Source organism: Canis lupus, chromosome X, assembly GCF_048164855.1.
Source record: "Canis lupus baileyi chromosome X, mCanLup2.hap1, whole genome shotgun sequence".
In the NCBI taxonomy this organism is placed as follows: Eukaryota; Metazoa; Chordata; class Mammalia; order Carnivora; family Canidae; genus Canis; species Canis lupus.
Window position 1 is genome coordinate 113479540 of NC_132876.1, and position 19480 is coordinate 113499019.

Below are 19480 nucleotides of genomic sequence, written 5' to 3' on the forward strand. Positions count from 1 at the left end.
CCATTCAAAGGGAGTCTGGATCCAGGTCTGGACTACATGGGGGCAGTTTCCTTCTACCTTTCCATCGTTCCCATCGGGTCCCTGTCTAGGTGCTACCGGGAGGTAGTCTAAGCTGCTGGAGTCGGCCTTCAATGGCCTTCTCCCTTCTGCTGCTGCCATGTGGCCTTGATACAGGCTGGGGTTTGGTTGGGTGTTGGGCGGGTGGGATCTCAGCTGGTTCCAGGCTGCCGCCACAGGCATTATTACTCTTCTATCAAGGTCAGGTTCAGCTGTGTGACTACCCAAAAGTAGACAGTCTAGGGTGGGCCTCAAGGCTCCCCACTTTTCGGAGACCTATGCTTATTCTATCTTAGTTCATCATTTTTATTTTTAAATTTTTTAAAAAGATTTTATTTATTTATTCATAAGAGACATACACAGAAAGAGAGAGGCAGAGACACAGGCAGAGGGAGAAGCAGGCTCCATGCAGGGAGCCCGACATGGGACTCGATCCCGGGTCTCTAGGATCATGCCCTGGGCTGAAGGTGGTGCTAAATCGCTGAGCCACCCAGGCTGCCCTAGTTCATCATTTTTAGAACGTTCTCAGTACATCACCTTATGGCCCAAGACAGCTGTTGGGGCAATAGCAACCACTTGCCCTTGGGCACAGAGAGGAGCAAGAAGGGAAAGACCAAAAGGAGAGGTCCCAGCTGTCCACTCCTTTTTTAGATGTAAAGGATTTCCCTGAAAGGCCCACCCAGCGACTTCTACCTACCTCTCATTAGCCAGAGTCAGTCAAAGGACCAGACCCAGCTACAAGGGTGACTAGGGGCCTGACTCAAGTCCCACTTGGGATGTCTGTAGTAGCTCCTATACACACAGAATTATTCTAGATTCAGTGGGGCATCATAACAAAGCATGATGTTGGCCCTCTCCACATAGAATTGACCTTCCTGGTAGCTACGTGCAGTTCTTCCTGATTTATTTATTTTTATTTTTAAAAAAGCGTTTTAAAAGATTTTATTTATTTATTCATGAGAGAGGCAGAGACATAGGCAGAGGGAGAAGCAGGCTCCATGCAGGGAGCCTGACTTGGGACTCGATCCCAGGACTCCGGGATCATGCCCTGAACCAAAGGTAGATGCTCAACCACTGAGCCACCCAGGTGTCCCTCTTCCTGATTTAAATAGAACACCAGACAGCTGGAGCCTTATAGAGGGAGTGCCACACACTTGGGGTGGTGGCCACAGGTTTTGACTGGCCTTCTTCAGACATCAACAGAAATAGCCTGGAAGCTGTCACCTGAATTTGGCTGCTAAAGGATTTGGAACGGTGTGAAGGAAAGGAAATTTGGCTCCAAAACTTCAAAAAGATCATCAGTTGTGAATGAGGTGGTGACCAAGTCAAAATGTAGAGAATCCGAGCACTCCTGTCAATCAGATCCTGCATACAGATCACACGTTTCTTTGACATGCCCTTGGATACTTGCTGAATGCTTACAGAATGTTAGGAACTTTATTTTTAAGATTTGATTTATTTATTTATTTATTTATTTATTTATTTATTTATTTATTTGACTGGGACTGAGGGGGCATGAGCAGGAAGAGGGAGAGGGAGAAGCAGGCTCCCTACTGAACAGGGAGCCCAACGCAGGGACCTGAGCTACAGGCAGATGCTTAACTGAGCCACCCACGTGCCCCTAGAATGTGAGGAACTTTAATAAGGCCTGCCACCCAACCGCGCAGATCACACTTTAGTACGAGGTACATCTTGCTTGTTGGAGGAAGAGTGTCTCACACGTGGACCCCATCTTTTGGCCATAAACACTTGATCCTTCTGGCTCTCTTCAGCCAGTCCCTGGCTTCGGCAGGCTTTTCCTTGTGCTGCCTTTCTTCCTGTGTGTGTCCCTGTGTCGTGCATTGGTGACCAGATGGCTCGAATGTGCAATCAGTATAGAACAAACAGTACTTTCCAAGCGATGACTAACTCTTGTTCTGTGAGCGATGGATGGTGATGAGGGTGGGCCTGGAAAATAGGAACCTCTGCTTTTCACGATTTATTTAACAGCAGCACATATTTGGTCATGTGAATCTCTCTTCATTTTTTTACTTGTGTGTGTTATAGTATTTGTACTTTTCTACTGAAGTATATTTGATAGCATATTAGTTTAGGTGTGCCACACAGTGATTTGATATTTATATACATTACAAAATGCTCGCCACCGCAAGTGTAGTCACCACCTGTCAGCATACGGCGGTTACAGCGTTATTGACTATATTCCCTAGGCTGTGCTCTATATCCCCATGACTTCTTTATTTTATAACTCGTAATTTGTGCCTCTTAATCCCCTGTATCTATCTTTTGGACACCAAACTGATACCGAGAAGCAATACATACTCATCTCATCCTTACCCACATTTTCATACCGTAGCACCCTAATAGCGTAGAACTAAAAAGCCATCTTGAAAAGCCATCTGCACCCTTTCTTTTGCAGGTGGGGACTTTGTGGCTCAGAGATTTGTAGGCGTTTGGTAGCAGATCCCACTCATCTGTGTCAGACCTGCCGCACTCCAGGCATTGGCCCAGCTGCTTTACATTCATTGCTTCCAGTCCTTTGAGCCACAGAGTATCCTGAGAGAGGAAAAATAAATAATAAGATAGGAGAATTTTCACCCTCTCCTCCCAACCCCAGTTCCATTCATGGGCTTTCATTGAGCTGAAGTGGAGTTATGAGCGATAGGGTAAGATTGAAAAGATCCAAGATTGCTTTTCACTGGAAGGGGCAGAGAGTTCACGGTGGAAGAGACCGTCCATTCAGAAGGTGTGAGGGGAGGAGAAGAGGAGCACCCTCCTGAGGGTGTGAGGAGTCGAGTGAGGGAAGATGGAAACACAGGGGACATGCTGGACAGCAGTGAGGGCAGTTTGAAATGTAGAAGTTGAGACGCCTTCTTGGGTGATTGGGTGAGAAGTCAATAAATGTTTTGCTTTTTGGTTACTTTTTAACGTTTCACTGCATTTCCTGAGGACACACTGGACTGAGATGGGCTGCAAAGTGGCCCAAGCTTTTTATGGGTGACAGTCCACATTTTAAAGTGGAGACTTGGCTAGGTGAAAAACTTGCAGTGGCTTGTCGAATTTCTGTGTGTGCACAGTATCTGGTGTGTGTGTGTGTGTGTACGTGTGTGTGTTTTTTCCTATGGAAAGTGAAAATAAGAGAGTCAAAACCGGACACAGGGACAAAGAGAGGGCCTAGTACCCTCATTTCAAGCAATATGACCGAGTAGCTACGCTGAAACACACAACTTAAAAACGTAATTAGCTCAGCTGCCAGGAAGCTGGAGAAATTCTGAGAGTCCAAAAACAATGAGAAAGAAAGAAGAAAGTCTGAAAAGTTTCATGGCCATAATGCAGTGGAGTCAGTATTTTAACAGTCTATTATAAAGACAAGAGGTCCAGAAGATTTTACAGATTTCACCCAATATTTAAGATACGGAAAACTCCGGTACTGCACAAACTGTCCAGGAGCTGAAGCTCCAGGGAGTCTTGACATCACTTCATTAAACAATGTTGCCTTACAGTCAAGACCAGACAAGGACAGCAAGTGAAAGGATAATGACATCGCTTTTATGCACATTTTTGCAAGAGTCATTAGCAAAAGATTAACCACCCAGATACGGCAGTGTATAAAAAAGATAATACATCACGAACAAAGTTTGGATTGTCGGGACCTAGCAAATTTGGCTTAATGTTAGAAAATCTAGTTATGTACTTTACCACCACTGAGAGATGAAAGGAGAGAAAAGTATCTCAGGAGTGCAGAAAAAGCATTCAATAAAAGTCAACACCTGTGTCTATCCAAAAAATCCATAAACTAAAAATGGAAGAGGAAGACTTTCATCTTACGAAGGGAATCTGCAAAACCCTTGCGTTAAACAACCCGTGTGCTGGTGAATCTTGAAAAAGCAATCTGTAAAATCAGGAAGAAAACAAGGACATCTATTTACCATCATTTCTACTCAGCCTTGTTGTAGACACACTAGCTTGCAAAAAGACCAGAAAAAGAAATAGAACATGTAAGGATTGCAAATGAAGGGGGAAAAACCTCAGTTATTTATTTGTTGATGGGTGTTGGTTGGAATATTATTCCCAGATAGTCACTGCCCCCCACCAAGGGATTGTACACTCACACCCACTTTTAGGTGCATTACCAGTGAGTCCCATAGGCAGGGTTTGAGTGTGGTCCTCCTGCCTTGGGCTTGGCCATGTCACATGCTGTGACTAATGGGACGTGTTAATGTGATTGTGTGCTGTTGGCTTGGCTTCCATTTGCTCTTGTCCTTGGTTATAAGAACAGCATGTCCTAGAAGGTGGCCACTATTTCAGCTTGTGCTTGAGAATGAGAATCCATGTGGAGACCAGCCAAGCCTAGCAGAACCCAGAAAAACAGCAGCCTGGCATAGCTTTAATCTAATGCAGGCAACAAGTGATTTGTGAACTACTGAGCAAAAGCTCATTGATAAATACACTGGTGATCTGAATGTCCCCGAAAAAAAACCCAAAAGAAGCTATGGATAGATTATTAAAATTAATAAGAGCTTAGTGATGTTCAAAAATCACCTTTCTATTCACATTTTTATTCCCTAGTAGCATACTGTTCAAAAACAAAATAAAAAAATCCTATTTATGATGTCATTAAAAACATTACCTATAAATTTTTTTAAATTTTTATTTATGATAGTCACACAGAGAGAGAGAGAGAGAGGCAGAGACACAGGCAGAGGGAGAAGCAGGCTCCATGCAGGGAGCCCGACGTGGGATTCGATCCCGGGTCTCCAGGATTGCGCCCTGGGCCAAAGGCAGGCGCTAAACCGCTGTGCCACCCAGGGACCCCCTATAAATTAAAAAAAATATATGTATGGAGAAAATTATGAATCCTATTAAGAGACATTTTAAAAGCCCCAAATAGGGATGCCTGGGTGGCTCAGTGGTTGAGTGTCTGTCTTCGGCCCAGGGCATGATCCCAGGGTCCTGGGATCAAGTCCCACATCAGGCTCTCCACAGGGAGCCTGCTTCTCCCTCTGCCTGTGTCTCTGCCTCTCTCTCTCTCTCTCATGGATAAATAAATAAATCTTAAAAAAATAAATAAAACCTGCAAATAGATGGAGTTAACTGTTTATGTATAGGAAACCTCAATATTCTATAAACGTCAACCTTCTCCAGGGGGGCCTGAAGTCCCTGATATTTTTATTCTGTTTAGGAGAGACAATATCTTGTTTGTGCTTAACCGTTTAGTCTTAGATGATCATGAAATGTTTTTCCTCTCTTTGTACTTCTTACAAAATCAGCTCTTTAATTTAGTTCTTGTGTGTGTGTGTGTGTGTGTGTGCAAGGAGTTCTTTCCCAAAAGTAATTTTCATTGCAAAAGTTCCTCATTAGCTATGTCGTTCTCAGTGAGTTTTGCTAGATCTGTCCATGAATATAGCCCCTACTATGTGGTTTAAAAGGCATGTCTAATCTGCTGGATTTAATTTTTATTTCAGTTAAAAAATCTGGATCCATTTTTGCTGTTTGATGAATTTAAAGGCGGTAGACCAGGCGGATTTCCTGATCACCCACATCGAGGTTTTGAGACGGTAAGTAAAATAATTTGACTACAAAAGTGAGTATCTTTAAATTTGCCTCTGTTATTAAATCTAGTAATCATTTCTTTTTTTAAAGACGTATTTATTTATTTGAGAGAGCGCACATGGGGGAGGGGGGAAGGAGAGGGAGAAAAAGTCTTAAGCAGACTCTGAGCTGAGCACAGAGCCCTCTCAGGGCTTGACCTCATGACCCTGAGATCACAGCCTGAGCTGAAACCAAGAGTTGGACACTCAACCAACTGTGCCACCCAGGTGCCTCAAAACCTAATGGTCACTTCTTTTTAAAAAATATTTATTTAAGTAATCTCTACACCCAAGTGGGGCTTGAACTCATGACCTTTTTTTTTAAAAAAAGATTTTATTTATTCATGAGAGACAGAGAGAGAGAGAGAGAGGCAGAGACACAGGCAGAGGGAGAAGCAGGCTCCATGCAGGGAGCCCGATATGGGACTCGATCCCGGGACTCCAGGATCACGCCCTGGGCTGAAGGTGGCGCTAAACTGCTGAGCCACCCAGGGATCCCAAACTCATGACCTTGAGATCAAGAGTCGCATACTCTTCTGACTCAGCCAGCTAGGTGCCCTTAGTAATAACTTCTAATAGAAAATTCAAAGTTAGAAACAATGAATAATAGTTAAATTAATTTATAAGTTCTTAGCTGTAGACCAGCTACTATGGCAAGCCACATATGTCACACAAAGCATATTCAAATTTAAATATTTGCTGTTTTGAGGATGCCTGGGTGGCTCAGCGGTTGAGCCTCTGCCTTCAGCCCAGGGCGTGATACCAGGGTCCTGGGATCGAGTCCCACATAGGGTTCCCTGCATGGAGCCTGCTTCTCTCTCTGCCTATATCTCTGCCTCTCTCTCTCTCTCTCTCTCTCTGTCTCTCATGAATAAATAAATAAATCTTTAAAAAATAAATATTTGTTGTTTTTAATATTCTTTGAACTGGTGCCACTGGAAACATTTTTATTTGAGCAGTTAATAAAGAGCAAGAATCGGCTTCTGGCGCACCTGGATGGCTCAGTCGGTTGGGCATCAGACTCTTGATTTCACCTCAGGTCATGATCTCGGAGTTGTGAGATTGAGCCCCATGTGGGGCTCATGCACTGGGCTTGGAGTCTGCTTGGGATTCTCTCCCTCTCCCTCTACCCCTCTCCCACTTCCTCTCAAAAAATATACATAATTTTAAAAATATACATAAATTAAAAAGAAATGGACTTCTTAAAATTTCTACATAATTAAAATAATTTGTGAGAGAAGAAACAATTTAAGATGTGATTTAAATAATTTTATGTAGAAAATGTATTTTTCTTCAAAAATATTCAGAAATGATTAATCTCATGTAGTATTTTTTTAAATTTATTTATTCATGAGAGACACAGAGAGAGAGAGACAGAGACACAGGCAGGGGGAGAAGCAGGCTCTATGCAGGGAGCCCGACTCGGGACTCGATCCCAGGTCTCCAGGATCACAACCTGATGATCTGAAGGCGGCGCTAAACCGCTGAACCACCTGGGCTGCCCAATCTCATGTAATATTTTAAACTCCAAAGACAATCTAAGAACACTATTAGTATTTAAAATCAATTCTAAGGAATTATAGAATTGAGGGCTGAAATGGAATATAGCCTAAAAATCAGGATTTTAAGGTCAGACCGATACATTTACAAATTTAACTAAGATTTGTAGAGATTGTGCTGAACACTTATTTTCCATTTGAGATAGGGAGATAAAAATGTATAATACAGTATTGTGGCACTTTGAAAGATTCTTATTCTCCACATGTACCTATATTCTGGGAAAGCGTAGGGACAGTTAAGAAGAAACTGCAACCATCTGCTCCGTGGGAGGAACCTGTATTAGGAAACAGACTGGGGCTCAGTGTGTTTGTCAAGCCAATTGTTGAATGTGTAAATATTTACTAAAGACTGGCGACATGCAGATATTGGTGTCAGGCGATCTTTTGTAGATTGGGTGTGTGTGTTCGTGTGTTGGGGAGCGTGGGTGGCAGGCGGGAGGGAGGCTAAGGAAGAAGGAGACTTGGCCCCTGCTCGCCTCTAGTTTGCAATCTGGTTAGGGAGGTGAAAGACGGACCAGTAAAGAGTTAACCACTGCAGTGTCAAGGTTGAGTAAACCAAGAAGCTTCTGGAAATAATATAAAGGCTCAAGGTAGTTGGACCGGTCTCCCTCCCTCACTTAGCCATTGGGCTTCCAATTCTCTTCTCTGTTAGCACTTTGGGGGGGTTGTGTCTTGCCTTACAGCAGTCATGGAAGCCATTCCTTTTACTTACCCTCCACCCACCCGTGCTGCATTCTGACTTGGGTCCCTGAGCACGTCTCCCCGCTGTGCTCCTCTGCTTCTGGTATCAGGCTGTTCTCACCACTTTCACAGCTCCAGTTGTAATAATCCCTCAAGGTCTTTTCAGATGTCACTGTCTCCATCAAGTTTCACGAGACAATCTCAAGAGGGGACACTTTCTCCTTCGCTTGGTCCCCACAGCATTCTATTTACTAGTCTCCTGCACATTAGATCTTTACGGTGGCCTCGATCCTGTTCTGTCATGTATTAGAGTTAGGAGTTGCCTTAACCTCCCCTCCCATGGTCAAGAGCACTGTAAATTGCTTCAGCTGAGATAATCCCATGCCTCTCCGTGTTCTGCAGCTGGTGACACTCAGTACCTACTGGCTGAGTGTAATTGGATAATAACAACAGAACTTTTGCTAAAGACGATGAATGTATTAAATAAAACCAGTGATGGCACACATTGCTTTCTTTCCCATTGTGAAAAGGAAACTTAATTTCCTTTGCAACTTGCAATGTGTAAATTGTAAGGTGCTCAACTTCAAACAGGGAAGGAGTTCAGCTCTAGAACATTGGTATTTGGGGGATCCCTGGGTGGTGCAGCGGTTTGGCACCTGCCTTTGGCCCAGGGCGCGATCTTGGAGACCAGGGATCGAATCCCACGTCGGGCTCCTGGCGCATGGAGCCTGCTTCTCCCTCTGCTTGTGTCTCTGCCTCTCTCTCTCTCTCTCTCTCTAAAGAATGAGTGAATAAAATCTAAAAAAAAAAAAAAAAAAAAAAAAACAGAGCCAGGGGGCGCTCAGGTGGTTAAGTGTCTGCCCTTCAGCTCAGGTCATGATCCCGGAGCCCTAGGATGGAGCCCGCATCAGGCTCCCTGCTCAGCGGGGGTTTCCGTCTCCCTCCCTCTCCCTCTCCCTCTCCCTCCCCCCCACACTCAAGATCACTTTCTCAAATAAATAAATACAATCTTAAAAAAAAAACAGAATCACCTGCTATGTTGTCTTGCTGTCCAGGAACAGGTATCATTATTGCTTTGATGAATTTTCTTTCGGTACTTTTTTCCTGGTATCATGCTGTACGTTTTCTGCCTTTTTTTCATTTAACATTATATTGTTAGTATTTTCCCCATATTTGAAAAACTAATCTTTTAAGCACTACCCGTGAAGGTTGTACCAATTGACATTACCACGGCAATGTATGAGGAGGGTGCCTGTCTTCCCTTAGCATCACCAACATCATATATTTGTCCAGTTTTTCTTTACCTTTGCCATTTTGACAAGTGAAAAAGAATACCTCATCGTAGTTTTAATTTACATTTCTCTTATCTGAACAAGGTTGAGTATCTTTTCTTTTTAAATATTTGTTTACCTTCCATATTTATATGCTTGGCCTATTTTTTTTTTCTTTTGGGTTGCTGGTATTCTTACGGTGTTCTAGAAGCTTCTGTGTTAAGGAAATCAAGCCCTTCTCAGTGATAGCAGTTGCAGTAGTGTTAAGAGGGATTAGGCTGGTTTTGCCTGCGCCCAAAGGTAAACCTTTGGATACAAAGCATACAGACAAACCAATAGAAGGAAGAACTTTCTAATAAACATAGACTATGTATATAAAATATAGAATAGGCTTCCCGAATCAAAGTGAGTTTCTTATGCCTGGAGAAATATGAGCATTCACGGAATGTTAACATAATGGGTGTGTTTTCAGGATTAGTGGTCCTCAAAATAGGGTGTGTGCTACAGAAGTCAGTGCTGTGCTGATGGACATTAATTTTTTTAAAGGCTTTATTTATTTATTCATGAGAGACACAGAAACGTAGAGACACAGGCAGAGGGAGAAGCAGACTCCCTACGGGTAGCCTGATGTGAGACTCCATCCCAGGACCCTAGGATCACGACCTGAGCCAAAGGCAGACGCTCAACCACTGAGCCACCCTGGTGCCCCCGATGGACATTAATTTTTTTTAAATTTTATTTATTTATTCATGATAGACACAGAGAGAGAGGCAGAGACACAGGCTGAGGGAGAAGCAGGCTCCATGCAGGGAGCCCGATGTGGGACTCGATCCCAGGACTCCAGGATCACACCCTGGGTCGAAGGCAGGCGCCAAACCGCTAAGCCACCTAGGGATCCCCGGACATTAATTTTTTTAAATAAAAATGCAATTATGCTGTACTACTAACTCATGAATGTAAAATATAAATAGATATATACATTATGAGTGTATGCTCGCACTTTTTTAAACTAAGAGTGATACGTAATCAAAGAAATGTGGAGAATGTTATTCTACAAAGTTCTTATTACCTCAAGTTAAAACATGAAACAGCAGTGGTATCACCTGGAACCTCAGGCTGCACCTCTGATCTGTAGACAAATAATCTGCATTTCATCAGCATCCTCGAGTGATTGATATGTGCAGGTAAGATTGGAGAAATGCCCATCGAGATGATCTTCTGAACCAGAAATACTATAATTCGATGAGATAAGAGCGAGGACCTGATTTTACTGTTAGTCGGTAATCTTTTTTTTAAACCTAATGGTTTAGATAACTATATATTTTCTGTTAAAAACTTGCCTGAAAAATGAGGAAGAAGGAACGTTCCGGAAAAGGAGGCACAGCTGGAGGTCACAAGACAAAAGGGACGATGCATTCAGCATTTCCTGCCTGGAGTTAGGACTCTGGGGAACACTGTTTTCAAAAGAGCTGAGTGGTGGGGACACCTGGTTGGCTCAGTGGTTGAGCACCTGCCTTTGGCTCAGGTCATGATCCTGGGGTCCTGGGATGGGGTCCCGCATTGCCCTCCCGCCCCCCGCAGGGAGCCTGCTTCTCCCTCTGCTTGTGTCTCTGCGTCTGTCTCATGAATAAATAAATAAAATCTTTAAAGAAATAAAAAGAGCGGAGTGGTAAAGGCCGGGATAATTTTGCAGTTACCTATTTCTGGTCAGGCCTGATACCTTGATTTGCTTAGGGCAGCTCTGAACGGCCGGACCGAATGATCTGGAGAGCCCACGCCTTGTGTAGTTTAGCTCCAAAAAGAAGCAGTTCAAGTTCAGCACGTTGTTGATGAACTTCTCACCTGTTTTTGTGCCTTTCAAAGTCATCCTTTAAATGACAGCCTCGGGACTGCCCTAGTTGTAGCGCTGGAAGTCCCACGCTCCTGGGAACCCCCAAGTTTTGGGGAAGGCAGCATGGGGGGTCACTCCCACTTAGTGACATTTAAGGACAGTTAGGAGCAAACCGTCATGCGGCAGGGACACCTCGGGATGACCTTGTCTCCTGGGTCCTTAGCAGGGCTTAGAAGTGCTTTTTTCAAGTTTTTCACTGCAAGCCTCAGCAGGTTCTTTGCTTTTGTTCAGGAGAACAGACCCGTCCTGTTTGCAAGGGTGTGCCCATCAGAAAAGCCACACTCCTGTTTACTGGATGGCAGCCAGCAGCATTTGCATGCAATGCCTGGACGATATCCTGGACAGGAAGGGAAGGGTCCGGGTGATTCACCCCTCAAACTTACGACTGACTCAAGCCTCCCGTCTCCCACACAGCCTGCTTTCTCTAGCTTTCTGTGTAGTCTCAAAACCAAACCATGCCATTGTCTAATCAAAGCTGGGACGGGGTTGGGGGGGGTGGGGGTTAGAAAGCTTGATAAAAAATCAGAACCCAGGGGATCCCTGGGTGGCACAGCGGTTTGGCGCCTGCCTTTGGCCCAGGGCGCGATCCTGGAGACCCGGGATCGAATCCCATGTCAGGCTCCCGGTGCATGGAGCCTGCTTCTCCCTCTGCCTGTGTCTCTGCCTCTCTCTCTCTCTCTCTGTGTGTGCGACTATCATAAATAAAATTAAAAAAAAAATCAGAACCCATTTGGCAAAGAAAAAACAACGATTCTACAAAAAATGGCAAAGAAGGGTCCTTTCTCAGTATCCTGAAGACCATTCAGTGAACTTCCCATGTCCTATCTACCACGGAGGTATTACACATAATCCTGTTAATTGCAGGGAAGAGCAGACAAGACTGTTTGCCAGCGCCACTGCGATTTAACCTGGCTCTAGAAGCTTTGAAGCCATTACTGAGAGTTACAGCTGTCAGAGAGGAGGAGGAAAAAGTACTTATTTGGAGGTAATACGGTGATGAAGCAAACCGCACAGTGACCGCATCCCGCTTTGGGAGGTGATGTGACTGGAGGAGGGCGGAGGGCGCAGGACTTGTCCAGAAGCCATGCATGGAGGTTTTAGCTCCTATGTTTGTTTGATATGATCTGGAGTTGAGGCTCAACAGAGTATAGGAAGGAAGCGAGAGCCACCTTCACCACCGTGCTGAGAGCATCAGCCAAAAGCTCCTTGTAAGTGGCTCGATATAAAATCCCCGTGCACAGGTCACTCACTTTCCGGCATGAAACATGAAAGCAATAATCAGATAGAAGGAGGGAGATACCCCTTCATAGTAGCAGTGGGAGCCCCAGATACCTCAGGGGAAAAAGTTTTTTCTCCTTTATCCCAGTAATCCTAGTTTTAGAAATCTGTTTTTTCTTTTTTAAAAAGATTTTATGTATTTGTTCATGAAAGACACATGGAGAGAGAGGCAGAGACACAGGCAGAGGGAGAAGCAGGCTCCACGCAGGGAGCACATCACACCCTGGGCTGAAGGCGACGCTAAACTGCTGAGCCACCCGGGCTGCCCCTACTTTTAGAAATCTAATAATTTTCTGGACAAAACAGAAAAAACAAAACAAAAAAATAAAGTAAGAACAAAGGCTTATTATACGCATCTTTATTCCAGTTTTAAAAAGTTCGTACAAAAAAAAAGTTCGTACAAGGGGAATAAAGTAAGCATTCAAAATAATAGGGGAATCATTATATATCTGGAAATTGCATATGAGGAAGTTGCATATCTGGAAGATGGCATATTCAACATTATTTGTAAAAGCAAATATTGTAAAAAATTTAAATTTTCCTTAATCATGGACTGTTTATTTTTTTTAAAGATTTATTTATTTATTCACGAGAGACACAGACTGAGAGAGAGAGGCAGAGACACAGGAAGAGGGAGAAGCAGGCTCCTTGTGGGGAGCCTGATGTGGGACTCGATCCCGGATCCTGGGATCACAACCTGAGCCGAAGGTGTGCACCCAGCCGCTGAGCCATGCAGGCGTCCCTAATCATGGGCTGTTTAAATCAAGGCTTCTCAACCTGGGGACTGTTACATTTTGAGAGGATAACTCTACTGTGAGGGCCATCCTGTGCATTGCAGGATGCTGAGCAGCTTCCCCGGCCTCTCTCCACTAGATGCCAGTAGCCCCCCCCTCCCCCTACCACTTCCAGTGGTGACAACAAAAAATATCTCCAGATATTGCCTACTGTGTGCGTTGGGGAGGCTACCAAATGGCCCCCAGGCGAGAACTAATGGTTTATTTTTTCATTTTTAAATATTTTCTCCCATTCTGTGGGTTGCTTTTTTTTTTTAAAGATTTTTATTTATTTATTCATGAAAGACATACAGAGAGAGAGGAGCAGAGAGACCCAGACGGAGGGAGAAGCAGGCTCCATGCAGGGAGCCCAACATGGGACTCGGTCCCAGGTCTCCAGGATCAGGCCCTGGGCTGAAGGCGGCACTAAACTGCTGAGCCACCCGGGCTGCCTGAGAACTAGTGGTTTAAACACATGTGTCCCTGCAGTGACGTGCTCTACAGCCATTAAGGAGAATGCCACAGCTTGACATGTTCAAATATAGAATAATCTCCATGATAGTTGGAAAGTGACAGAACCATTATGGCATTAGTGTAGGATTTGTATAAAAAGCAAAGACTAGGGCACCTGGGTGACTCAGTTGATTAAGCGTCTGCCTTCAGCTCAGGTCATGATCCCAGGGTCCTGCAATCAGAGCTCCGAGTCCTGCTCTCTGCTCAGCGGGGAGTCTGCTTCTCTCCTTCCCTCCCCCCTTTTGGGCCCACTCTTTCTCTCTCTCTCGAATAAATCTTTAAAAATATTTTAAAAAAAGCAAAGACTACTTTTATTCTTTTTTTAAAAAGATTTATTTATTTATTCATTTAGTACTTTGTTCTCACGACCCTGAGATCATGTCCTGAGTCGAAATCAAGAGTCAGATGCTTAGCCCACTGAGCCACCTAAGCATCCTTACCTTTATTGTTTTTAAAAATGGCTTATTATCAATTGTGCTGTGGGAAGGATAGGCTGTTTTATTTATTATTATTTATTTTTTAAAGATTTTATTTACTCATTCATGAGAGATACAGAGAGAGAGAGAGAGGCACAGAGACACAGGCAGAGGAAGAAGAAGCAGGCTCCATGCAGGGAGCCTGATGTGGGACTCGAACTCAGGTCTCCAAGTTGTGCCCTGGGCTGAAGGCAAGTGCTAAACCGCTGAGCCACCTGGGGATCCCCAAATGGGCTGTTTTAATGAGTGATTACTTCTACATTGATTCAAAGAAAAGAGAACTCCAAAATTCACATTACAATTCCAAAAGATGGTGCTTAGAAAATCAACGCTTAACGACAGATACAGAGTCACAAAGCTTTTTGAAAATATTTAGTGGTTTTTAGTATTTTCACGGTATTGTGAGCTATCACCACCAATTCCAGCACATTTTCATCAGGCTTATTTTAGTTTTTAAAAGATTTTATTTATTTGAGAGAGAAAGAGAGAGCACAAGCAGGGGGAGCGGCAGGCAGAGGCAGAGGCAGAGGGAGAAACAGACTCCCCCACTGAGCAGGGAGCCCGATGTGGGGCTCGATCCCAGGACCCTGAGATCATGACCCGAGTCGAAGGCAGATGCTCAACTGCTGAGCCACCCAGGTGTCCCTCTGCACATTTCATATAAAAGGAATCAGATGATATCTGGTCGTTTGTGTCTGTTTTCTTTCACTTGGCGAATGTTTTCAAGGCCCTTGCATGTGGTGATGTGTGTCAGCACTTAAGTCATTTTTATGGCTGAATAATTACCCATCGTATGGATATGTCCCGTTTTGTTTATTGGTCATGTGTTGATGGACATGTTGATGGGACAGGTATCCCACTTAGACCTTGATTCTTGGGTATGCCTACATCATCTCTGCAGGACACCCAGGAAGCCGGTCCTATGCCTTCCAGGGAAGGTTACCGAGCGGTGAGGAGGAGAAAGTTCATTTTCACTCTATTCCTCTTTTTTCTTGTTGTGCCTTTCACTTTTGAGCAATGTGTATTGGTTATTCAAATAATCAGTATTTTCAAAATTCCCTCTTCACGTACCATATAAGATCAGCAGTGCTCTCGTGGCTGGTGAAGCTCCTGGTGCTCACTGGCTCTCTAGGAACTCTTGCCGAGGCCTCTCTGACTTGGGTCTGGCCTCTGCACATAAAATCAACCGGGTTTGTGTTCTGTTCCAGTCAACAGCTACCTGTGTGCAAGCCTGCATGTGCGTGTGAATGTGAGTTCCCAAGTGGGGGCAGAGGACTTCCAGTTTGCAAGACCATTAGAAAATAATTAAGGAGGGACAAGAGAGGTCCTGTTGATGAAGTTTCACGTTCTGAGGGAGAAGCTAGCATTTCTCACAGAAAGGTCTGGGAGAGTTTCAGCAGAAAATTGGCCATTTGGTACAATCTTAAGGAATAAGTTAGAACTCTCTGGACAGTGGAGGAAAAGGTAGAGGGCGTGGTATGGCGATATTCTAGAAATAGTGAGGAAGTAGTCAGACTAAGAATTAGATGTGTAGAGCGGGCACCTGGCTGGCTCAGTAGACCATGTGACTCGATCTCAGGGTCATGAGTTCCAGCCCCATGTTGGGCATAGAGCTCACTTAAAAAGATAAATAAAAACTCTGTGGGATAAATTAAAAAAAAATTGGATGTGTAGAGTGGGGTGGGATCTCAAGCTGTAGGTTGGGCCGTTATTTGGGAAAGGCCTTCACAGCAGGGTGTGACCTTCAGTTATGAATGAATGACCAATGTTTTATATCCTGAAACTCCCACGTTAATACTGTCATTCTAAATAGTATGATCTTTAGTCCCAAAGTTGGGATTTTAGACTGTCTACGTCAGTGGTTCTCAAGTGGGGGTGACTTTGACTAAGTGGGGTCAATGTGGCCATTTCTGGGGACATTGCTGGTTATACCAACTGGAGGGTGCTGCTGCCATCTAGTGAATAGAGGCCAGGAATGCTGCTGAACGTCCTGCAGCACAGGGGCCAGTTCCCACAGCAGAGAATGAAACCCTGGCCTATGTCTAGAAGCATCGGTCACAGGAGGGAAAGCAGCAATTAACTGAATTAGTCTTCAAAAGTAATTCAGATACATCCCCAGCAGGTTTCCCCCTCTGCCCCACCTCCCCCCCTGTTACAATTACAAACAGAAACCACTCGTGTCTGAGAGGCTACATTCCTAGAGTTCTTACACAGACACGTTGGAAGAGGGGATGTAATAAAGACAGTAAACCAGTCATTAAACATCCTTTTTTGTCACCAAATAACGCTTTTGAAGTGAGACTGAAATTAAGTCCAGAGTGAATGAACATAGATCAGTATGTGATAAAAAAAACTCCTTGCACAGGTGCTTGGGTGGCCCAGTCAGTTGGTTTTGGCTCCAGTCTCCGTCTCAGTGTCGTGAGATCGAGCCCCACATCGGGCTCTGCGCTCAGTGCAGAGTCTGCTTGTGACTCTCTCTCCCTGGGACGCCTGGGTGGCTCAGTGGTTGAGTCGGCCTTCAGCTCAGGGCATGATCTGGGGTCCTGGGATCGAGTTCCGCATTGGGCTCCTGCGGGGAGCCTGCTTCTCCCTCTGCCTGTGTCTCTCTGCCTTTCTCTGTGTCTAATAAATAAATAAAGTCCTTTAAAAAAAAAAAAGACTCCCTCTTTTTCTCCCTCTGCCCCTCCCCCAGAAAATAAACAAATAAATCTTTAAAAAAATTCTTGTAAATCTTCAACAGTCTTAGCAAAGTTGTTTCAGAGTTTTCCATCAATCGACCCTGTGAAAATGAAATGCCTTGACCACATGGGACTAAACCCAAAGGAAATTTGCCAGGCAGTCTGAGCTACCAGTTTTATGAAACGCTCCGTATGCCTTCTATACGTTACCTCCAGGCTTCACAGCAATCCTGAAAAGTAGGAATTGAAAGCCCTCCTCCCCTATTTTATAGATGAGGAAACAGGCTCGGAAGTGGTGACTTGTCAAGGTCACGCAGCCCATATAGGGCAGGATTGGGCAGGCCCATCTGATCCCGGGCCCACACTTGTCCACTCTTCCACCCTCACACTCCTGGAACGGAGTTCCCTTTCTGTACATCTGGTATTGCCCCAAAACATTCTTAAGTTAATACCATTAGAAATGAAATTGCATCCGTGACACGGATCCCCAGCTGCAAACACGTCCCAGTCTCTCTGTTACTAACTGTGCGTCCTGATGCTGTTGTGGTTCAGGGATCCAAATGTCCTCCTGTCTGGCTCTTCTCTGAACTTCACTGAGGAAATGGACTAGGTTGGTTAACCGCCTGGATGTTTAGGGGTAGCCATTTAGCTTTTTGCAGCCACAAAACCATTCACGATCTGGCAATGACATGGTAATTAATAAAACCATGCTTTAATTGCTTCTAGGGCTTTTATTCCAACTTACAAATTCCTTTCCTCCTCCTCTGCACTTTTTTTGCCCCAGTCACCCCAGCTTTTTCCCAGCAGGGCAGTCTTTTAAGGACCAGCTGGGGGACTGCTCCTCCATGAATAACCCCCCCATTCCTTCAGATTCTTGCTCATCAGAATTGATCTTTTTTTCTGTGTTTCCACAGGGACTAATTTTACTTATTTTTCTTAAGATTTTATTTTTAAGTTACCCCTACACCCAGCATGGAGCTTGAACTTGCAGCCCCGAGATCAAGAGTCGCGCGCTCCACTGACTGAGCCAGCCAGGCGCCCCTGTATTTCTTTTTGGTATTAATTTCTCTTTTCTGCATATTTTAGTAGCGTTTCCCCTGCTAGAGTGGTGGCTCCCTGAAGGTAGGGAACGGATGATCACTGTCTTCCTTTTGGGTGATTTCTAATTTCCTGTTTCTGAGCCGGTCCCTTGATGCCCAGATGGCACCTGGCCACCCACATACGGTCCTGAAGCAAGAGACCCCATGCACGGCCTAGAGGACAGGCTTAGTTTTCAGGGGCTTGATTTGCAAGACCTCTCGCTGTTCTGCTGAGGTCTGATAGTAGAAAAACAGCGAGCACACGTCGTTAGCATCAGCAGAGGGCACTCTTAAGCAACAATACTCCTGACGATGCACATTCTCACCCTGGGTGCAGACCTGACACTTTTGCAGGTGGGAAACTCGGGTAATCCTCGAAGTCGGCAAGCCATCCCCCTGCTGCCCCTTCAGTAGAACCCGGGAACTGGAACACAAGGGGCACGGACACCTTGACCACAGTTTTTTTTTTTTGTTTGTTTGTTTTTGTTGTTTTTTTAGCCTTGACCACAGTTTTAAGAGATTTAGGTGCTGTCAGCCTGCGATTACGGGAGGAGCCAGCGGTAGGTTGTCTGAAGAGCTTCCACAAAACGTTGAATCCTGAGTGGGGTTGGAAGAGAAAGGGCGTTCCTGGCCTGGCCCTGGGGTTCTAGAAGCAGCTGGAAGTTTCCGAGGGAGTCTGCCATTCAGCTCACATGAGTAGTTAGATGCAGGAATATGATCGGTATCGAGCCTTGATGTGCATGTCAGATATTTTACTCCGAGGGAGAGGAGAATTAGTAGATTTGGGAGACTTTTGTGAATGGGAGCAACAGAAAAATGTAAAAGGAAAATTGCCTAAACTAAGTAAGTTCTTTTCTCTGTAGTTAGACATTGTTGGGTGGAACTCTTCGTGTCCACACCAAGGAAGGATCCTGGGAGCGCCTCCTCTCAGGAACCTGTGGCCCCCTGTCCCTCCACCCGCCTCTTCTCCACCTCCCCCACGACGCATGAGGCCTGTTTTCAGCTTTGTGCACTACAGCGCGAGGACCCTTTCTTTGCCAGAGGTGGCCAGTTCGTCTAAAGCCCTCGCAGTGGGCAGTCCTGGCTGGTTTGCTCTGTCTTATCTTTCTCTCTCTCTTTCATCTCTCCTCGAGAATGAGCAGGGGGAGGGGCAGAGGGAGAGGGAGAGAGAGAATCTCAAGCAGGCTCCACGCCCAGCGCGGAGCCTGACTTGGGGCTCGATCTCATGACCCTGCGATCATGACCTGAGCCTAAATCAAGAGTCAGACGCTTAACCGACTGAGCCACCCAGGTGCCTCAGTCCCGCCTGTTTTTGCAATTCCCATCAGATCTCACAACGCATGTGTTGCTGCCGAGATGGTGAGGCAGCATGAGAGGGTGACGTGATTTTATCTTCAGAGACAACATGTTGATTGAAGTCCTCGCTCTGCTGTTCTTAATGGCGTGACTTAAGCACACTAAGCCACAGCGTTTTCATCCGTGACCTGTAGATCGTAGATTCTCAGAGTCGGGGGCCTTGTCCATGCTGATGTGTCACGGATCTCCACTGCCAGCGCTGTTCTGGAACCTTCGGGGGAGGTTACGCTTTCTTAGGGAAGACAGATGATGAATAACCAAATAATTATATGGTCTAGTG

General features: G+C 45.0%; 1 protein-coding gene across 8 annotated transcripts in view; it reads left to right on the forward strand.

The window, feature by feature from the left end:
* Positions 1–19480, forward strand: part of PIR (pirin) — a 158448-nt gene that overhangs the window by 63322 nt on the left and 75646 nt on the right. For all 8 annotated transcript variants that reach the window (XM_072816640.1, XM_072816638.1, XM_072816635.1 and 5 more), the window contains one exon: positions 5520–5612. In XM_072816640.1, the coding sequence (XP_072672741.1) occupies positions 5520–5612 (93 nt within the window). The remainder of the gene's footprint in view (positions 1–5519; positions 5613–19480) is intronic.